The sequence below is a fragment of the Myotis brandtii genome, unplaced genomic scaffold, assembly GCF_000412655.1.
Source record: "Myotis brandtii unplaced genomic scaffold, ASM41265v1 scaffold352, whole genome shotgun sequence".
NCBI classification, from domain to species: Eukaryota; Metazoa; Chordata; class Mammalia; order Chiroptera; family Vespertilionidae; genus Myotis; species Myotis brandtii.
Genome location: NW_005363542.1, coordinates 981,872 through 994,887, shown reverse-complemented (window position 1 = coordinate 994,887; position 13,016 = coordinate 981,872). Strand labels below are relative to the sequence as shown.

At 41.6% G+C, this 13,016-nt stretch overlaps 1 protein-coding gene across 1 annotated transcript in view; it reads left to right on the top strand.

Moving 5' to 3' along the window:
- The first annotated feature begins 6 nt into the window (after nucleotides 1–6).
- PPM1H (protein phosphatase, Mg2+/Mn2+ dependent, 1H) overlaps nucleotides 7–13,016 on the top strand; it is a 241,360-nt gene continuing 228,350 nt past the window's right edge. The window contains exon 1 of the mRNA XM_005871690.2: nucleotides 7–265. Within this exon, the coding sequence (XP_005871752.1) occupies nucleotides 21–265 (245 nt within the window). The 5' untranslated portion in view covers nucleotides 7–20. The remainder of the gene's footprint in view (nucleotides 266–13,016) is intronic.

Genomic DNA, 13,016 nt, shown 5'->3' with positions numbered 1-13,016 from the left:
CTGCCGGGCGCCGGAGTAATATGCTCACTCGAGTGAAATCTGCTGTGGCCAATTTCATGGGCGGCATCATGGCTGGCAGCTCGGGCTCCGAGCACAGCGGCGGAGGCTGCGGAGGCTCGGACCTGCCCCTGCGCTTCCCGTACGGGCGGCCGGAGTTCCTGGGGCTGTCTCAGGACGAGGTGGAGTGCAGCGCCGACCACATCGCCCGCCCCATCCTCATCCTCAAGGAGACCCGGCGGCTGCCCTGGGCTACTGGATACGCAGAGTGAGTGCCGCGACACCGGCGGGTCCCCCGCTCTCCTCACGGCCCTTCCCCGCACGGTTCCGAACCTCCTCTCTTCTTGTTCCTCAGCCCCCAGGGTTTTCTGGCTGCCGGCGTCAGGCCTCGCCGGGTACCTAGGCGGGTACCTGACCCTTCCTGTCTTCTCCACGCCCCCTTCCCCCATCCCCAAGGACGCGGCGTCTCCAGCCCGGGTATGGGTGGTAGATGGGTAGGTGAAGCGCTGGACCGTGGGAAAGCGAAGGTTGGGCGGATCTGTGATTTCGGGGGCTGTGGCACTTGGGAATGCGTAGAACAGTTCTACTGAAGTTTGAAACACAGCAGGGAAATCGGGTATCTGTGTTCTCCACCCCAGATCTTTGTGCCTCCAGGTGAAGTGTGTGGGGTAGAGCCTGGAGGAGCGGTCCCGGCGCCAGGGGTGGGGGTGGGGGTGGTGTCTGAGCCCGGGAGGCGGCCGCGTTTGCTTCCGAGGTTGCACGTTTCGGAAGGTCTCCGGTTCCTGACTTCAGCCTCATAGCTTATTCGCTTCTGGGTTAGCAGGTAGTAAAACCCAGCGCGTTCGTTACATGCCAGTACAATTCCCCCAAGCCCTTCGGGAGGGGGAAACTTGTTCCAGGTGTTTAATGACAGCATTTTGGTCATCAGCTTTGGCGATTAAACGAGCGTTTGCGTGATTTGCTATTTCAAGAACCGGTTGAGTTTTGTTGACGCCCTGGAGTGGAACAGGGCAAGGAGGGCGGGAGGGTTTTAATGGCCTCTGCCCCCCTCTTCGGCTGCTCCCTCATTGACTGTATTAATGACCATTTTATGAATGGTGGGAGAAGTACGTACTGTTTCTCCCCGTTTAGCGTTATGGAACCGCAAAACTCCGGGGGCGGAATTTAAGAGCACTGAGTCGTGGGGTTAATGGTGACCTGGTGGTTGCAGAAATTGCACGTGAAATCCTGGCGCCTTGGCACACCTGCCCCTTCAGCTTTAACCGGGTCCGCTCTGTAATCTGGGCCCTCCCTCGCCCGTGCACAGCTTCGCCCGCTGATTGGTCCCCGATGAGCCAATCAGCTCTCCCGAAGCCTGAGCGCTCTGATGCTGACCCTGTTCTGGTGGCCCGGATACCCCGGGCGGGCTGGGTTCCCGGCACTCCGGTTCCGGTGCGAGAGGTGGCCTGGAAGATGCTCTGCTTAGAATCTGGAATCCTCCCTCCACCACCCCCTCCCACCACCCACTTTCCACATATAACCGTTTCTCCATGGGCTGAAATAGAAAATGGGTATAAATGGGGATAGACGGCTACGGTGTGAGAGTGAGGAATCCGAAGTGAAACTGATGGATGCTAAAACAAAAAATTAACACATTACAGCGGTTCTCAACCTGTGGGTCGCGACCCCTTTAGGGGTCGCCTAAGACCATCGGAAAACACATATATAATTACATATTGTTTTTGTGATGAATCACTATGCTTTAATTATGCTCAATTTGTAACAATGAAAATACATCCTGCATATCAGATATTTACATTACGATTCATAACAGTAGCAAAATTACAGTTATGAAGTAGCAACGAAAATAATTTTATGGTTGGGGGTCACCACCACATGAGGAACTGTATTAAAGGGTCGCGGCATGAGGAAGGTTGAGAACCACTGCAGGGTCAGCATGGAAGAGAAAGTTGGGGGTGGGGACGCACAAAATAGCTCTGTAACTTCCAGGAGAAAGCCAAAGCAAAAATAAACACCTATGTAAGGAGAGACGTAGAGGAGGGAAAAGTGCCTGCCAAACACACCACTGTTTCTTGGCTGCAATGAGAAAGCATTGTTTAAAAGCTCATTTGGGCCCTTTGCAAGACAAAAGCAGCTTGAAGGCATACTCCTCCCTGCAATTGTGTAGGTGGGCCCTTGTGCCTGCCCCAAACCGGAAAGTGTGGGGCTGGGATGGCACTCCATTGGGCTTTCCAGGGCAAGGGCATCTGTGGGGTGGGGGTGGAGAAAGGCAAGCAGGCAAATGGTGAGAAAGTTATGAGAGGTGGGAAGGAAGCTGCTAAAACACGAAATGTGGAAGCCACTTGGGCACAAGAAAAGGAGTACCCCAGAGAAGCAGGACAGAACGGAAAGCAGGACAGACTGTCCACCAGTTTCAGAAGGTTTGGATCCTATGGCCGCACACGGTGTGCCTAGGGCTGTAAAGAGGATAAGGGAATCTGAAATGAGCATGTAGGAGAGATTGTACTTCAAGGGCTCTGCCTCTTCCTAGTTGGGCTTCTGTTTCCTTATTTCTAAGACAGGACTTGAGAGAGGTTCGATTTGAAGGTTAAGAAAGGCCATTGTAAAATGCTTCGTTTTAAAAATAGTACATGTTAATTCAAGCAAAGACCTGTATGTAAATGTAAGCCCTCCCTCATCCCCCAGGGGCAATGGTGATTCAGCATTTTGTGTGTGTGCCTTTTAAGCTTCTTTGGATGCACCTTTAAATATGTATCATTTCTTCTTTTTCCCCCAAACAGATCCATACTACGCATGTTATTCAGCAGCATTTTCTTAAAACAGGGTGTCATCGATTTTATTCCAAGTCAGTGCATATAAAAGTTCCTCATTCTTTTAAAATGTATACATAGTACTAATAACAGCTAACAGTTAGTACTTGCTGTTTAGGGCTTGCATTCTTTCCAAGTTTGTGTCATATCATTTGATTCTCACAACAACCCTCTAAGGCAGCTATTTTCAACCTTTTTCATCTCATGGCTCACATGAACTAATTATTAAAATTCTGCAGCACAACAGAAATATATTTTTTGCTAATCTGGCAAAGAAAATAGATATAACTTTGATTCATTCACACTGGATGGCTGTTGTTGTGTTGGCTAGTGTCATTTAAATTTGACAATCTAGCCTTAACCGGTTTGGCTCAGTGGATAGAGCATCAGCCTGCGAACTGGGGGGTCCCAGATTCGATCCCAGTCAAAGGCATGTACCTTGGTTGCAGGCACATTCCCAGTTGGGGGTGTGCAGGAGGCAGCTGATCAATGTTTCTCTCTCATCGATGTTTCTAACTCTCTATCCCTCTCCCTTCCTCTCTGTAAAAAAAAAAATCAATAAAATGTATTAAAAAAAATAAAATAAAATAAATTTGACAATCTAAGGGAAAAGAAGGTCAGTGTCTCTGACTAAATAGTCAGCTATTGCATGTTTTAAAAAATCTTGCGGCATACTAGTTGAAAATCGCTCTAAGGTGAGCACTAACAATTCCATTTTATAGATGAGGATACAGAGGCATGGAATGGTTAAGTAACTTGCCCAGAGTCATGCCACCTTAGCAGAACCTGTATTTGAACCCAAGCAACCTGACTCTGTAGCCCACAACAGCAAACTACCTCCTTACAATGTATGAAATTGTGGTACATCCATCTGTACCCACGGTTAACCATTAACATTGTCTTGCCATCTCCCTCTGTCAGATGTTGTACTGTACCACTTCCTCAGACCTTGAATTGTAGTTGATCTTCCTGCAAAATATATCTCGAATGACCAAAAATGGCTGAAATAGGGAAGGGGAGAAAGACAAAGACAAGTTGGAACTGGGGCTATGATTAAAGGCTGCTACCATGAAAATTGCCCCTTGCTACAGGATGTACTGGGAGGAGGAATTATCTTCTCTTTGTTCTAGAAGAGTGGTCGGCAAACTGCGGCTCGAGAGCCACATGCGGCTCTTTGGCCCCTTGAGTGTGGCTCTTCCACAAAATGCCGACTTCTGCGCATGGGCCAAAAGTTTCTATCGCACTGTACGTGCGCGCCCACACGTGGTATTTTGTGGAAGAGCCACACTCAAGGGGCCAAAGAGCCGCATGTGGCTCGCGAGCCGCAGTTTGCTGACCACTGTTCTAGAAGGTACTTGAGAAAGGATAGCATTGGTAGGAAGATTGCTCAGGGATAAGAGAGATGGCACTGAGTCAGGGCCTGAATCAGAAGTGGTTTGCTTATCTTTCTAGAGCAGTGGTTCTCAACCTTGGCTGCACATTAGAATCACCTGGGAATCTTTTTAAAATTCTGATTTCTGGGCCTCATCCTCTGGAAATTCTGTTTCTTCGTTACTAATGATGAGGCCTAGAAATCAGGATTTTAAAAAGATTCCCAGGTGATTCTAATGTGCAGCCAAGGTTGAGAACCACTGTTCTAAAAGCTTCCAATTATGGCTGAAAAGTTAGCTGCTTGATTAAGGGCTACATGCTAGGTTTACAAGCACTGCAGTTACAGACAACATCCAAAGAGCTAAAATCTTTCCCAAAACTTGCGTTCTAGTTTGGCTTTGAAATTCCTGACTTAGCCTGTTAGATCTGCTCAGAGTGAGCCCATTCGAAGCATCAGTCTGACCCAGAGACCCTTCCCAGCAGCTACTTCCTTTCTCTCTCCACAAGTTTAAATACCACCCTGGTGGTCCCTGTCCTTCAGGGACCTAGAAGTCAGTTCAATTTCTAGTTGGCTAGGAGCCCATTTTGACTTTTCTTCTTCTTGACCTGTTTGTCCACCTTTCTCCTATTGATGGTCATTTGGACATAGATATACAAGTGGATACCTGAAACTTTCAGCAGTAGAGAATGCCAGAGAATGTGCAGTTCCCTGTATATGAAAGCAGCACATTCAGGTTTTTATCTGTGATAAATTTATTTGCTTGTACAGAAAGAATAATAATTATAGCATAATTTTACTTAGGTTGTAGCTATAACTCTACAAATTATTTTAGTACCTTTCTCATAAAAGTACCCTGTACATAGGTACAAAAAAGAAAAAGCTTAAGAGGTTCTATTAAATGTACATTACATAAGTTATTTGTGTGTCATTGACTTCAAAATTGTGAAATTTTGCCTGGCTGGTGTGGCTCAGCAGTTGAGCGTCGACCCAGGAACCAAGAGGTTGCCAGTTCCATTCCCTAGTCATTGACACTAAATAGCAATTACCAATAAATCGCATTACTTGCCTGTGCAGTGGAGATGACAGAGAAACCACTATTTCTCTCTTGCTCCAAAGCTCATAAATCTCCTGGCGTTTCTTTTTCCCTTCTTACCTCCTCTAACACACCCACTCCTCCTACACCTCTTAGCAGAGCTCCTTTCTGAGAACTTCCTGTTTGACTTTTCCAACTGAAGAACCTCCAAGTTCTCCACTTCTTGTTGTGTAAGGATACAAACGAAATGGGGAGGTGGGGTGTCTCATTTAACAGAGCTCTCTATAGCACCTGAGTCCAAAGTTGTAGAACATATTTCTCTAAGGTCTCTGGTAACCTGCAGAAATTATTGATTTTCCTATTTTCAAGTAGGTGGCTAAGCTCTCCTCCATTTTTCAAATTTACCGGTATAATGAAGTCATCCCCTCTACAGTGTATCTCCTGGGCTATCCTTTTTCACAGGAAAATGCATCAGTTTCCTTCCACGACTAGTGATGCTTCAGGCAGAGGATTTAACCAGTCTGAGGGGTTGTGTTTATTCTGTGTTTCTTCCCCAGCTACATAGTTCTATGTAGACATCATTTCTGAGATTGCCTTACCACAAAGTGTTAGCTCATTATCATTACAACAATACCAATTAGTAATTTAAAACTGATACTAGAATTGTTTTATAAAAATATATTATTGAAGGTAATTTTTTATTGAAATATAATTGATATATAACAGTTTCAGGCGTACAATGTAATGATTCAATATATGCATATATTGTGAAATAATCACCACAATAAATCTAGTTAACACTGAACATCCATAACATACAGAGTTACAAAGTATTTTTTCTTGTGATGAGTTTTTTTTTAAATCATATATGAGCATTTATTCCAATACTGCCAGCAGAATGGGAGAGCAGCAAGCCATCCACAAAAATCTGCTCTCCAGCCCCCCATAAGCCAGCTGTTTATAGGGTAAGACAAAGATTACATTGGGGAAGTAGGGATTACAAGTTATGATTTACTCTTTTAAGATTTACTCTTAGCATTATTCAACTATGAAGTACAAGGTTATTAACTATAGTCACCATGCTATGTAATATATCCCCAGATTTAGTGATTTTATAACTGGAAGTTTATACCTTTGACTACCTTCACCCATTTCCCCCTGTCCCCAGATCCCTCTCTTTCCCCTCAGCCACCAATCTGTTTTCTGTATGAGTTCTGTTTTTTTGTTTTTTTCCATTTTAGTTCCATAAATGAGATGATACACATTTGTCTTTCTCTGTCTGACTTATTTCACTTAACATAATGCATTCAAGGCCCATCCATGTTGTTGCAAGTGGCAGGATTTCCTTATTTTTTATGGTTGAATAACATTCCATTTTATATAGATATATACATATGCATGTATAGTAGGTCCTCGGGTTACCTCAGTGATCAGTTCCTACGGCGACATAACGCAATTTTCTCCGTAAATTGGAACCCACCTACATAAAGCACCTACGTCACTCACATGGAGCACATACACAGCAGTAATGAAGTGAAACAGTAAAAAAATTTAAAAGAAAGACAACAATTCCTGACCTTTACTTGTGGTAAATAAATAATAAAAAACATAAAGCACATAGATACTATGTCTAAATGACAGAACTTTTTTTTTTTTTATAAATAAATGGGAGATGGTAAAATAACCACGAAATGACGTACATCGAGTCCGACATAACCCGAGGACTGCCTGTATGTATGTATTATGTATGTGTGTATGTATGTATATGTAAATCTTTATCCATTTATCCATTGATGACATGGCTATTGTAAATAATGCTGCAATGAACATGGGGGTGCAGATATCTTTTTGAGTGAATGTTTGCCTTTCCTTTGGCTAAATACTTAGAAGTGGAATTGCTGGGTCATATGATAGTTCTATTTTTATTTTTTGAGGAATCTCCATACTGTTTTTCAAAGTGGGCTTGCATCAATTTACATCCCACCAACAGTACACAAAGGTTCCCTTTTTCCACATCCTCATCCACACTCGTTATCTCTTGTCTTTTTGGTAATAGCCATTCTAACAGGTGTGAGATCATATCTCATTGTGGTTTGGATTTGCATTTTCCTGATGGTTAGTGATGTTGAGCACCTTTCCAAATACCTGTTGGCCGTCATTATGTCTTCTTTGGAGAAAATGTCTAGATCCTCTGCTCACTTTAAAAATCAGATTGCCTTTTTCCTGTTGAATTATGTGTCCTTTTATCTTTTGGATATTAACCCCTTATGAGATATATGATTTGCAAATATTTTCTTCCATTTGGCAGATTGCATTTTCAGTTTTTGATGGTTTCTTTTTGTGCAGAAGCTTTTTAGTTTGATGTAGTCCCACTTGTTTGTTTTTGCTGTTGTTGCCTTTCCTTTGGTGTCAAATCCAAAAAAACTCATCTTCAAGTCTGATGTCAAGGAGCTTACCTTACTGCCTATATTTTCTTCTAGGAATTGTATGGTTTTGGGTCTTATGGTGAAGTCTTTGATCTATTTTGAGTTAATCTTTGTATATGGTGTAAGATAGTGGTCCAGTTTCATTCTTTTGCATGTGGCTGTTCAGTTTTCCCAACACCACTTATTGAAGAGACTGATTTTCCCCATAACATATTCTTGGCTTCTTTGTTGTAAATTAATAAACCCCATATGTGTGGGTTTATTTCTGGGCTCTCTATTCTGTTACATTGATCTATGTGCCTGTCTTTCTGCCAGTACAGTACTGTTTTGATTACTATAGTTTTGTGTATAATGGGAAATCAAGAAGCATGATGCCTCCAGCTTTGTTCTTCTTCCTTAAGATTGCTTTGGCTATTTGGGGTCTTTTGTGTTTCTATATAAATTTTTGGATTGTTCATTTTATTTCTGAGAAAAATGTTATTGGAATTTTGATTGGAATGGCGTGAAATCTATACAGGGTGGGTAAAAGTAGATATACAGTTGTTCTTATGGAAAATAATACAATAATTAATAAATAATAATACAGGAATTAAATTATGTGTTTTGTGTACTAACAACTGTGAATATACTTTTGCTTCACTCCTATAAATCATTTTGGGTTGTACGGACATTTTAATATTATTTCAGTATAGAGCATGGACTATCTACCCATTTATTTGTGTCTTATAGTTTTCATGTACTGGTCTTTCCTCCTTGGTTAAATTCATTCATCGATATTATTCTTTTTGATGTAATTGTAAATAGGCTTCTTTTTCTTAATTTCTCTTTCTGGTAGTTCATTATTAGTGTATAGAAACACATTTGACTTTTGTATATTGATTTTGTGCCCTGCAATTTTACTGAATTTTTTATTGCTAACAGTTTAGGGTTATGACATATGATATCATTTAATCTGCAAGTAATAACAGTTTTTATATCTGCATATCTGTGGGATGCTTTTCATTTCTTTCTCTTGCCTGGTTGCTCTGGCTAGGACTTCCAGTATTATGCTGAATAACAGGGAGAGTTGGGCATCCTGTCTTGTTCCTGATCCTAGGGGAAAAGCTTTCATCTTTTCACCACTGAGTATGATGTTAGCTGTGGGCTTGTCATATATGGCCTTTATCATATTGAGTAAATTTGCTCAATACTTAACTTTATTAGCATTTTTATCATTAATGGGTGTTGAATTCTGTCAAATGCTTTTTCTGCATCTATCAAGATGATTATATGATTTTTATCCTTCATCACTGTGGTATGTCACACTGATTGGATTGAACCATCCTTGAATCCTTGGGATAAATTCCACTTAATAATGGTGTATGATCCTTGTAATATATTGCTGAATTTGGTTAGCTAGTGTTTTGTTGAGTTTTGAATCTCTGTGAATCAGAAATGTTGGCCTGTAATTTTCTGTTCTTGGGCTGTCCTTGTATGGGTAAGGCTGGCTTCCTAAAATGAGTTTGGAAGTGTTTCCTTCTCGATTTGATGGAAGACTTTGAGAAGATAGGACAGATTATTTTTAAAGGGAGATATCTTTGATTCTTGATGTTTGGTAGAAATTAAAAATCAAATGCCTTTATAGTTTTCTGTCTACTTTGAACAGAGGATTGATATTTTCCCCATTGATTTATGCTGTTTTCTGTCTGGTAATAAGCATCAATCATCTGATTTTAGTTCTCTCACTCAACTAGTGAAATCATTGCATTCTTACCATGTGTCAGGCATTGGTCCCAGGCTGGGTCCATAATATGGCATAGTCATCATCCTCAAGAAAATTTAGTGTCATAGTCTTTCTCCCTGTGGTGTCATTTTAAAATTAAATTGAAATGAAATCATGGACTATTGAGGTTAAAAGAGACCAGCACTGAGCAGGGCAGGTGAGTGTGTGTGTATGTGTGTGTGTGTTTTGTTTCCAATGTCTTAATGCTTATGAGCAATTACAAATCTCAGTACTTGGAGCCTCCTTTAATCTACATTAGGGGAGCAAGCTGTTCTTTTCAGCAAGCATTGTGATTAGCTGCCAAGTGCTCTGTACCTGTGTAAGGGTATGAGTAAAGAAAAAATTATTCTGACACTTGTTAAAATAGTAAGGAAGACTTTTCAGTACTATTGCAGCAGGGGAGAGAGATCAGACTCAACTCCAAACCCAGCAAAGACAGATGAGAATTTATTGCCAATGAGTAGAGTGAGGTCAGTGGATGGAAAATTACTATGAGGAGCCATCACAGGTAGGGGCACTTTTACTGACAGCGATAAAGAACTTATATATCAAAAGTAGAAGATATGGCAATTGATTAGATATCAAGGATGATTAGATTTGACTGCTACTAGTAAGTCCTGACATAACAAAAATCTATTATCTGCCATCACCAACAGTAAAACCAGAAGTGTAGAGGCAAAAATGAGTTTTTCGTGTTTTGAAAATGCTATGATATTGCTCCTATTTTCTAGTTTTTCACAAAGCCATAAAACCATGTATTTATCCGCCCCGGAGGATTCCCAAGGCCCTTTCCAGTTTTAAACTCTGAGTTCCTGAGTTAAGGCTAAGGACCTGTTTGCTTCCAGGCTGAGGTTTTTTTTCCCAGTAGGGCCTGATGTCTGTTTTATTATTATTATTATTACAATTTTGAATTATTTTCCCTAGCACTTAACTATGAAAATTTCCCAACATGCAGAAAAGTTGAAACCATTCTATACTCAGCACCCATTTGTCCATCATTTAGACTGTGCAATGCACATTTTGCTGTATTCGCAGTATTGATGTCCAGCTATCAATACAGTTTTGTTATTTTTAAGCATATGTTTCTTTTAGTTTCATGGCTCTGATTTATTGTGTTGTTTTCCACAGTAAATTAAAAATTGGGTTTGAGTAGCTTTGACATTCTCTGTTGAGAAAAGCACCAAACAATTGAGTCCTCACCCCAGATTTAACTTTTATAACGTTGACACCTTGCAAATGCTCACTCATAACTCAGCATTCACATAACTGAGAGCTTTACATGGGGTCAAATAGGAGAGTAGAAATGGATGACACATCTCTTTGCTATGCTCCTGTTTAATTAAGTCAGTAGGAAATTTGTTTAAAGCTTGAGTTACTCCTCTTTTCAGCTGGTAGCCAGTCAGTTGAATACCACCCGAGGAATCCTGGGTTTACTGGAGACTTCAGAATGTGTTGCCTAGAAAGTGCTTATGATGAACGAAGATACCATTGTGCTGTGTTTTCCTTATTTCCAAGTGGACATTGTCCACTAGGAGCTTTAGGGAGATCAAAATACCTGCTTAATTGCTTTTTTTCTGGTGTGGTCAGATCAGATGGGTCTTCTGGAATGTGAATCCATAGTGTTTTCTTTGTTTCACTATTTCTGACTTAGTTTTCTCTAAATGGCTGTAAAATTTAAGTGCTTACCTGTGTTTTCTCTCCTTGTGGACTTTATGCTTCCTCGTTTAATAAGAAAACTAGAGGCCCAGTGCACGGATTCGTGCACCAGTTGGGGGTCCCTCAGCCTGGACTGCTCCCTCTTGCAATCTGGGACCCCTAGAGGGATGTAGCAGTGCTCGAAGCGACAGGCAGCCGGGGAGGAGCCAGAGCTGTGCTTGGCGCTGGGCACTCAGCGCTCCTAACCACTCACTGCTCGCTCCTAACCACTCACTGCTCTCTCCTTACCACTTGCTGCTTGCTCCTTAGTGCTGCAGCAGAGGCGGGAGAGGCTTCCACCACTATTGCTAGGCTCGCCAGCCTTAGCCCAGCTTCTGGCTGAGCAGCCCTCCCACTGTGGAAGCACACTGACCACCAAGGGGCAGCACCTGCGTTGAGCGCCTGCCCCCTGGTGGTCAGTGCGTGTCATAGCGACTGGTCGTTCCATTGTAATGGTCGCTTAGGCTTTTATATATATAGATAGAGAATAATACCAACAGTTTACATCTGTATGATTCCGGATGAGTATTAAAGCCCTGCCATGTACACTTAGATATAAGGATGTTTTATTCATGTTTAATTAAAGAGGAAAATAAGGTCCAGAAAGAACCTAAGTTACTTTAGAATCTCATGCAGTCCCGTGATCCTGGTGGTCATGACAGGCATTGAACCTGACCATTCATGGTGTGAATTTATTCATTAATTAAAACACATCATATCCCTATCAACAAAATGTCACAGAGAGTGTAATTTTGTTACTTAAAGGAAACTAATCAGACCTAATCTCCAGGTGGCTTTAAATTGGATAAGGGCATGTTAGCACACCAAGTTTTGTATAATAGGATTCTTTTCAAAGCTTTTAAAAATATAATTGACCCTTGAACAACTTGGGTTTGAACTGTGCAGGTCCGCTTCTATGCAGATTTTTTTCCCAGTAAATGCCTATGCTGTTTTTGATCTGTGATTGGGAGTCTGAGAATGCAGAGGGCTGACTGTATGCATTGATCTGTACCTTTGTACATAAGGTACTTGAACATCCATGGATTTTAGTATCCATAGGCGACAAGGGTATCCTGGAACCAATCCCCCACAAATACTAAGGGACAACTGGTAGAGTCAAATTTGAGGAGAGTCAAATATTATATGTGGTTTTCCAATCATACTGGGGTTGGTTCCCCAACCCCCACATTGTTCAAGGGTCAGTTGTAGTTCTATTGAGTATAACAGATTTTGATAATTGTACTTAATTTTCTTAGTATATGTGCATTTCCTAAACATAACCGTCCAAATCTTGTTAAAATTACCATCTTTTCTTAACTTCAAAGTGCTTTTTTTCATATTTTAATGGTTTGGAATCCTGTAAGTCTCAGTACCAATCTATATTTTGTAGTGATGTTTTCCTAAAGTTAATAAATAGATCATGTGTTTTACTATATAGCTACTTAGAAGTGAGGAAATATACTTAGGAATTTCAAATAATGGGGCTCAAATTAAAAGACAGGTTTTATGAGAGAACCCCTTTTGGGAGTTCTGTTACCTAAGTTCTTACTTTATTTTAAGCATAATCGTTTTACAAGTTTTAAGGGAATTAAGTTAGTGAGCTTTGGAGGCCAATGAGGCTAGCAGGAACAGCGTAGCGTTCGTTTGCTGCTCTTCAGCACGCTGGGCTCTTGCAGAGCCTGCGTCGTGGAGTGAGTGCATCAGTGACTTGCACAAGTCTGGCCTCGTGGAGTCTGGCTGGATTGGTGGTGTGATCAATCAGCACAGGGCTATGGGGCGGAGAGAGCATCACTTTGCCAAGCGGAGAGGACCAAAGGGGTTCCTGTACTCTGCCGTCCTTTCTGGGAGTTCACAAGTAGACATTGAAGCTATAAAAAAAAATGGTGCCTCTTTACCATGTCACCCTTTTTCATGTAATTAC